The sequence below is a fragment of the Anoplophora glabripennis genome, unplaced genomic scaffold (genome assembly GCF_000390285.2).
Source record: "Anoplophora glabripennis isolate ALB-LARVAE unplaced genomic scaffold, Agla_2.0 scaffold1934, whole genome shotgun sequence".
NCBI classification, from domain to species: domain Eukaryota; kingdom Metazoa; phylum Arthropoda; class Insecta; order Coleoptera; family Cerambycidae; genus Anoplophora; species Anoplophora glabripennis.
The window spans coordinates 11,719-20,799 of NW_019418011.1; the positions used below are offsets into that span (position 1 = coordinate 11,719).

The 9,081-nt window shown below is 31.8% G+C and overlaps 1 protein-coding gene across 1 annotated transcript in view; it reads right to left on the bottom strand.

The window, feature by feature from the left end:
- Nucleotides 1-453: 453 nt before the first annotated feature.
- Nucleotides 454-9,081, bottom strand: part of LOC108916019 (dolichyldiphosphatase 1-like) — a 13,000-nt gene continuing 4,372 nt past the window's right edge. The window contains exon 5 of the mRNA XM_018722204.1: nucleotides 454-874. Within this exon, the coding sequence (XP_018577720.1) occupies nucleotides 745-874 (130 nt within the window). The 3' untranslated portion in view covers nucleotides 454-744. The remainder of the gene's footprint in view (nucleotides 875-9,081) is intronic.

Here is a 9,081-nt window from a genome sequence, read left to right on the forward strand (position 1 = left end):
TAATAGCTACTTTTTCGCACACTTCTCAAATTCATTGAACGTGCCAGTGGTGGAGATTTTAAGGTATCGTAAGGGTTTTTCCCCCCTAACTTTTACGCCACTGGAAAAACCCTTACGATACCTTAAAATCTCCACCACTGGCACGTCCAATGAATTCGAGAAGGGTGCGAAAAAGTAGCTATTAATAGTGGTAATGTGTGTACAAAAGCTCAGTCCTGTAGTTCAAACGATTCCTAAGATATTGGCGAAAAACTAAAAAAAATTAAAGTTTTGACACCGTGTATCTCGAAAACGAAAGCCCGGAGAGAAAAATGGAAGAGGAAAAATATGTTTCTTTTTTCAGGAGGAATTTACAGTTTTCCGTTGCGACACTTATTTAGGAACACCCTGTATTTGCTATACATAATAATTATATTTTGCATAGTTTATTCACAATACATTTTTGAACGCGTACACATCTCTACCAAAATTTGACCTATTCTTCGGGTTAAAGTCACACATTATCCGCTCTCTAATAATTATAAAATTGACAATTTCTCAGATACACTCAAGAATAGATACATACACACACACAGTTGTTTGTTTTTTATAAAGCTGCTTTACAAAAATAATTATTGATTGTTAATATTTCACTTTTAACAGTTTCTGTTTAGATTACCGTTTTCTGGGCCAGTAAATAAAAGTTTTAATACTTCTGACCATATTGTTTGGTAACATAAAGTTGAAACCGTTGTCCAGTAAATGTCATTGTGATTTCATGCTTACTAATTTTCGACTTCTTGCTCTAACTTCCTGTCTCGTATTTGTATATTCGAACCATAAAACATTTGGAATTAGAGTTGTATCCCTCAGTAAAAGTATCTCAGAGATTTTCCTGAAAAATATAAAACAAATATTTTCAGCCGAAGTTAATTTTGATTGACAATTAATTTTGAGAACAGAAAATAAAATATACATTGTTTTCTTAACTCCAATGAATATTTTTATGATCATTATATAAAGAAATAAACTTGAGAGTTATACTCTCAGAGTGCCCATTTTGATTTATTTAAACATTTCCCTTATCTTCTCCTATATATAGACTTTTCCCAAATTGTTTGTAGTCCAGACGGTATCTGTTTCAAAGAGTCCATATTTGGGTGAATCATATATCCACGAAGATTTTTGGCTTTTTGGCTTTCAAATATCACTAGAAATGAAAATTTTTCTATGCGCATAAAAAAAAACATGGGCTTAACTTTTGGCGGCACAATATCTTAAAAAAATTCGAAAAATGTCATATTTTTCTTCCTAACAAGGCATTTTTTTAACATATTGTGCCGCCAAAAGTTAAGCCCACGTTTTTTTTATGCGCATAGAAAAATTTTCATTCCTAGTGATATTTCAAAGCCAAAAAGCCAAAAATCTCCGTGGATATACGTTTCACCCAAATCAAAACAGATACCGCCTAGTCTATTGACAAATTCACTCATTTTTTGGGTTATATAGGGTGTCCCGAAATTAGGGGGCGATATTTCTACAAGGTATTACTTAAAGAAACCACTCTGGTGATGGTTTTTTCTAAATAACTCCGAAACGAGTTGAGATAAATTTATGAAATTTGCTAACTCTTACGGGCTTAGTCCGCTACTAAAACGAAATTGACAAATTTTCATCATATACGTTCTAACACTGGGATGGAGGGGGGTAGGGGTACAATTTACCATAACTTTTTTATGCTTTCACTTTTTTGACTTTTGACTGGAAAGTATGAATTTTTAGTAAAAAAAGGTACTCTTGGTTCTGATTAGTAGAATGTTCCATTTTTGTGTAAAATCCATTTAAAAATAATGTTACATGTGTTAATCACCGACAATCGAAATTGCCAATTTTTTATCGTCGCAGGTTTTGAATAACAAAAATGCGTTTGGCCTCGTTCGCATGACAGTTCACTTATTTATTTTTTGTGAATTGTTATCAGTCAAAAATGCAACATTTTACGAATGTAGAGCTAGCAGATATTCATAATACCCATTTCTAGTTAGACGAAAATTTACGGGCAATAAGGCGCACAAATTTTCAAAATAGATAATAGCCATATCCGGTCAGACCAAAATCCCCAGGCAATACGGCGCACAAATTTTCAAAATAAATTGGCAATAAATGTGTGGACAGGAATTTTTGGGGGACCAGCTACTTGGACCAATTCAGTTTCTCGTTTGTCTGAATGCAGAAGGATACTTAAACTTTCTGCAAAATGATGTGAGAGAACTATTGGATGCTACACCGTTAAATGTACGATTAACGTTACACTATCAACAAGATACCCATAATATTATAAATTCGTTAAACGATCATTTTCCCGGAAGGTGGATAGGTAGAGGTGGCACGATTCCATGGCCACCTCGATCTCTAGACCTAAATCCCCTTTCTGTGGGCAGGACGAAGGCTGTAGTTTACGCTACAGAAATTAATCCTTTGGAATAATTACAGCAGAGGATTCATTTGGCTGCGAATAAAACTAGACAAAATAATTTTGAAGTTTTGAGGTCTTCGCGGGCAATTTGACGTCGAGCTGAAAAATGTATTCAGCAAAATGGAAATCTTTTTGAGCATTTGCTGTAAAAATTACTATTGATATAAAGATAAATTTTATTATTAGTGTGGTTTTCAATTATTTTTACTTTTATTTTTTTAACTTTGTCAAATAATAATTTACTAAAAATAGTAAATTTCTCTGAAAATAACAATTCGCAAAAAGTAAATAACTGTAAATAACAATGCAAATGACGCCAAACGCGTTTTTGTTCTTCACAACCCTCTATGATAGAAAATATTGACAATTTCGATTGCCGGTAATTAACACATGTAACATTATTTTTACACAAAAATAGAACATTCTACCAATATGGGCCAAGAGTACCTTTTTTACCAAAAAACTGAAATTTCATACTTTTCAGTCAAAAGTAAAAAAAGTCAAAGCACAAAAAAAGTTATGGTAAATTTTACGCCCCTCCCTGTTGTGACGTATGTGACGAAAACTTGTAAATTTCGTTTTAGTAACGGACTGACCACGTAAGAGTTAAGCTAGTTGTCAAATTTCATAAATTTATCTCAACTTGTTTATTTAGAAAAAACTATCATCAGGGTGGCTATAACTTCATTAGGACGAATTTTTGGACCCACATTTATATAAAGAAAAGTAATCTTTTTCGACGGAGAACACCCTGTAGAAATATTGCCCCCTAATTTCGGGACACCCTGTATAAAACTGACTATAGCTTTGTTCCTTTGTTTGCATGCGCGACTGTTGGAAACTGTTTTGGATGCTCTGGGAACAAAGCTAATATCTGTTTCCCAGGTGTGTGAAAACTCTTAAGTCAAATTCGTGAGATACATATCAAAATCAAAGAAAAATACTAGCGTGCCACTCTAATTTAGAAGATATGTTTCAAATAACTTTACATGGCTTTAATCACAATCAGATCAATATAAAAATAAACTTTTTGTTTGAAAAATATATAAATTTTATTATTACCTCTCACATGTTTGGTTTGGTAGGTACCTACCTATTAAGCTAATTAAAAAAATTATAAAATGACTGTGAGGTTGAATATCTGTTGCATACCTAGATGTCTGGTGTTGAAGAACATTATTTGTCATTTTATAAAAATTTTAATTACAAAAAATATATTTTCAATTCAATCAAATCATAATTATATGATAATTAAATTCTCAGGTAATTTTAATTCATTCTTAGAAATCTTAGAAATTAATATAACCGAAAACTACTCTAAAAATTGTATTTTACAAATTAAAAGGTTATATAATTATAGGAAATACGTTTTTATGTATTTTAAGAAAATTCCTCTATTACAAGTTTTCGATTTCAGGGTTAATCCTTATAAAACAGGATAAAGAAGGACCAGAAGCGAAAGTCAAGGTGGTTTTTTTGACGTTGGTTGGTCAAAAATATTTGGCTTTGAATTTTGAATTTGACCTATTTGTCACTTACTACACTGATAGGTTACAATCGTTGCAAATACTATCAACGAAAAAAAAGTAGTTTCTACAAAATATTGATTGAAGAAGTAGAAATATCTACTTCACTATAATACTCAATTGATTAACTATTTCTAGAATAAAGAAAGAATAAACAAGCACAAGAATAGTGATTGCTTGCTAGTGGTTGCTTAATAGTGGTGTCAGACTGCATGCAGACAGGAATGGAGTTTTAGCGCGAGTCGTTTCTTTCACTTCTAGTCGTTCTTTATTGTGAGTTTCTGATTACAATGAGAAGTAGTAGAATGTATATTTTGCAAATGATTATGTCTACCAATTCAGAACCAACTTGTATACATATGTTACACCATAAGTGGTTGTCCTTGAAAAATAACTCAAATATTCATTAAATAACTAATTTTTATCAGATTTCTATTTCAAATCACCCAACAAATTTCCAACGTTAAATGAAAATATCTTAATAGTCTCATTCCAATATAATATATTGAAAAATGAAGTGTTGAACAAAACATAAATGAACTCTGATCAGTATATTTATTAGAAGACAACAAATAGTCCGAGCGCATAAAAGTTTTTTTTCAAAAATCAGACCTAACTCGAATTTTATGAGGTTAAAATTAATTAATAAATTATGCCTCTAATAAATCAAACCTAACATGATTAGTTTTCGAAATATTTGAAAAAAAAAGAAGAACACTTTCTCATGGACACTTTTGCGTTTCGTCTCTCCAGGACCATCATCAACTTCATTTTTTTAAATACGACCCCAGAAATTTTTATTACATTTTTTGCAAGCCTTCATGACCCCCAATACTGTAGTGCGTCAGCCCGAACCAGATTCAGACGTTTTGTCTCAAAAAATTCATCTTCAGTGTATTCGTTCCAAATTTATATAAATTTTTTATTTAGATTTCTTTATTTATTAAATTATCGTACACTATAAGTGTCGTTAGACCCTGTGAAATCCATCTAGTTATTTAAACTATTACCACCACGTGATACAATAAAACATTTATTGTTATTAATATAATCAATAAGTTATTCCGTCAAAATTAAAACATTACAATTTTAATTTTATTATGAAAAATTATATCTCAAAAATGCATATGAACAACCAAAACAACCAACTGAATATTATTCTTTAAAAAATTTCATTAAATGTTCAAAAACATTTTCATTTTGACAAAGGTTAAAAATGAAGATCAGCGTAATATTATTATATCTGTAACCCCATCCCAACTGCGAAAGAGCATGTCAGATGTATTTGTCTGAATATCCTTAAAAAAATAGATCGGAATTTGTTTGAATTTTGAGCACTCGAGTAGCCTAGAAATAACTATGGATACGGGAATAAAACTCTAATATTTTTTTATTTTAGTGCATGGTGGTAATAGTTTAAATAACTAGATGGATTTCACAGGGTCTAACACTTACAGTGTACGATAATTCAACAAACAAAGAAATCTAAATAAAAAACTTAGATAAATTTGGAACGAATACACTGAAGATGAATTTTTCGAGACAAAACATCTGAATCTGATTCGGGCTGAGGCAATACAGTATTGGGGGCATGAATGCTAGCAAAAAATGTAATAAAATTTCTAGGGTCGTATTTAAAAAAATGAAGTTAATGATGGTCCTGGAGAGACGAAACGTTACATATAAAAATTGATTATGCCATTCGATAGAGGGCAAAAAGTGGCCATGAGAAAGAGTTCTTCTTTTTTCGATATCACCTCAAACAAGGCTGAAATTAAACAAAAACGGATTTCCAAAATTTCGTTTTTGAGAGGCATAATGTTGGTCCTCTGATTACGCAAATTTGCATCCATTTAAGCTAATTTGTATCTCTTACCGTTTCCGAGATCCCTGTAGTGAGAAGCGAATTTGTAACAGCCTGTATATTTTTCGGGGTCTGGCGATGACTTACACAGACTTTTTCTTACACCACAAAAAAAAAAATGATTTGATTTAAAAAGAAGCATCCCGGTAGTTGCTTTCTAAGTGCCACAATTCATCTGTTAAGCAAGAATTTTGCGAAGTCGAGCGCAGCAAGGGCACTATGACATCACAGCGCTCTCCTCTCCTGGCTACCGCTTAGACGCGCTGGTCGCCGCGCGGATCTCGCTGTCTTTAACGAACGTTTACTTGGTCATTTTTTGGTCGAATCGTTTTAAAAAAAAATCAGCGTATAAAGGAAGTCTTCTACTTTACGAGCCCAAGTTTATTCCAAAATAATAAATAGAACGGCCAGAATAGTTTTTGAGAAAAAAAATTATCTCGGCTCTTATTGGTCAGATCGAGACGGTTTTTTTTAAATTCATGTTTTTTTCATTTGATGTAATTGGTTTGAAATCTGTATATTAAAATATCGCCGAGAAAAGGACCCTAGTTAGTTTTTTTTGGTTTTTTATTAATAACTTTTTTATTCTGCAACTTAAAAATCTGAAATTTACAAGATGCGAGATAATATAAATACCTTTCGGTCCTTTTTTGCCGAATTTCAATATCTTGACTTGGGTAGAAGATATATGCGCTCGCGTTTTCGATTTTATAATTTTCAAACAGGCCGCCATTTTGAAATTGGGGGTCCGGATTGCGGGTATTTGTTGAGCACCCCAACAGTTATCTTTTCCTGCAGTTTCATCCAATTTCAGTCAAATCTGTTATTTTTATTTAATACTGAAAATTTAGCACATATTTTTTTTCACCGCTAATAATACAATGTAAAAAAAAAAATTACGAGCTTTCGCAAAAGCCTATCCTTGTAGCAAATTTACTCAGGACCAAAATAAGTAAGGAAAAGAGCAATTATTTTTTTTCTTTTGTTCATATTTATAAACTGATTATTAAATAGATTCTCCAATGCTGTGTAAAACACCTTGTGATAATTTCTTTCCATTGTTTTAAACCTTTGTAATGCAAAATACAGGCAATCCCAATACTCGTTTTCATGTCTTAATAAGCACAAATTGGGTATCAATATACAAAAATATCATAATTATACAGGGTGATTGGGGATGAACCCCCATATTCCGAGGAGGTGTGCAGGGGGCAAAAGTGAACAGAAAATCCAAGTAAATATATGGTCAAATATCAACGATTACTGAGAGCATGAAAATATTTTTACATAAATTAATTATTCTAATAGTCCAGACCAAGGACATTTAAATAAAGGGGACTTATTTATTTACATTTCTAGATGAAGCCTGGTCTATTCACAGTCTAATTGTATCATTGTTGTCAGCTGTATAATTATACTGGAAATGTACTTAATATTTTTATCGCAATTTTCATCACAATTGTGAAAATTATTATTATAGGATAGTATTATCAAGTTATGCATACAATATTGTTAAATTCTGTACATATTAAACTATTTTTCATTTTTCATATTTGCCATGTTTGAAGACTTGGCAACTACGCAATAATTTGTAGCGTGTTCCTCGTTCGTTCTGCCGTGGTTGGCAGAATATGGCGTCTCTTGTTAGAAAATAGTTGTGATTTTAGTAAGTGAAACGTGATTAGTATTTATACATGTATTTTGGATAAACTTTTAAGGTGTGAATATGGTTAGACGGTGCAGAATTTGTAAGAAATTGGATTATAAACATCCACATCAGCTATCCTTCCACAGGTAAGCGTGCTTGAAGGCGACTTTGGAATGTATCTGCAACTGTGGCCATTGTCGTGCGTGTGGGTAACTTTTATTTGAATAACGGTAAAATTTTATAACTGACTTGGTATTTTTTAAAATTTTTGCTGAAATAGTAAGAAAACAATAATATGAACCACGTTTGGCCATTAAAATCAAAGGAAAATGCTGCACCACAAATAAGTTACAGACATAATTTATATTTAATATATTTATAGGTATTTCAATGTTATCCCTTATACCCAACATTACAAATTTTAATCATTCATCATTTTCATTTTCCTCTACGACAAAAACCTTTTCAAAAATATATTTACAATTTTACTAAATGCACGAGCATAAAAACTGAATAAATACAACAGCAAAAATATGGTGGTGGTTCACTTATACATAAAAATATCGAAGATGCAATCAACTGAAAGTTGCATTCATTCAACCATTTGATGTTCTCCTTTGGGAATATATTTTTATGTCTCACTGAAAATTTGCCTCAGTATTCTAAAAGTGTAATGTGAACGTTTTTAGGATGCTTGGGGATGGTGCAACAAGAAAGAAATAGTTACAGTTATTGGGATTCCAAGAAGTTATAAAAATATTATATATATTTATTATAAAAATACTGAGTAGCTGTTGAAATATATTGACTTGGGACTATAAAATATTTTATTTTGACCAGTTGGATGAAAATAAAGCCCTCTGCTTTCCCCTTGTCTAGCTTCACCCAACATATGAGATAGACTGTGACATGGATAGTCCCCTTTATTTAAATGTCCTTGGTCCAGACAGTATCTGTTTCAAAAAGCCATATTTGGGTGAATCGTATATCCACGGAGATTTTTGGCTATTTGACTTTCAAATATCGCTAGAAATTAAATTTTTTCTATGCGCATAAAAAAAACATGCGCTTAACTTTTGGCAGCACAATATGTTAAAAAAATTAGAGATGTTATATTTGCTCCCTATTTAATTATGTATTTTTTCAAGTTGATTTTAGGCGAAAATGGAAGAGGAAAATAATATTTGTAATTAAATCCTTTACAAAATGTGACTAGTTACAAATCGAATGAATCATGATTAATATGGTAAAAATCGAAAATATCGTAAAAATGGGGTTAAAAAACAATACTTTTTAGGGAATTTTTTTGGAGTATTTATCAAAATCATCAAAAATGGATCTCTAGAAGGTGAGATATTAAAAATTTTTAAACGCAACGCGGTTTTGAACACGTCGATTCAATTTCGAGCAGGTCGAAGCGGCCGCGCTCTCTGCTTCCCCCACCGCCACAACCCGTACGATTTTCTTGAATTTCTCGCTTACATAAATAATTTTAATCACGTTTTAAAGTAGGTTGCCAATGAAGAAAAGTATTGTAATCTTAGACCTGGTAAGTACTCGGAATACCAAAGGTATTTTTCGAAAAATT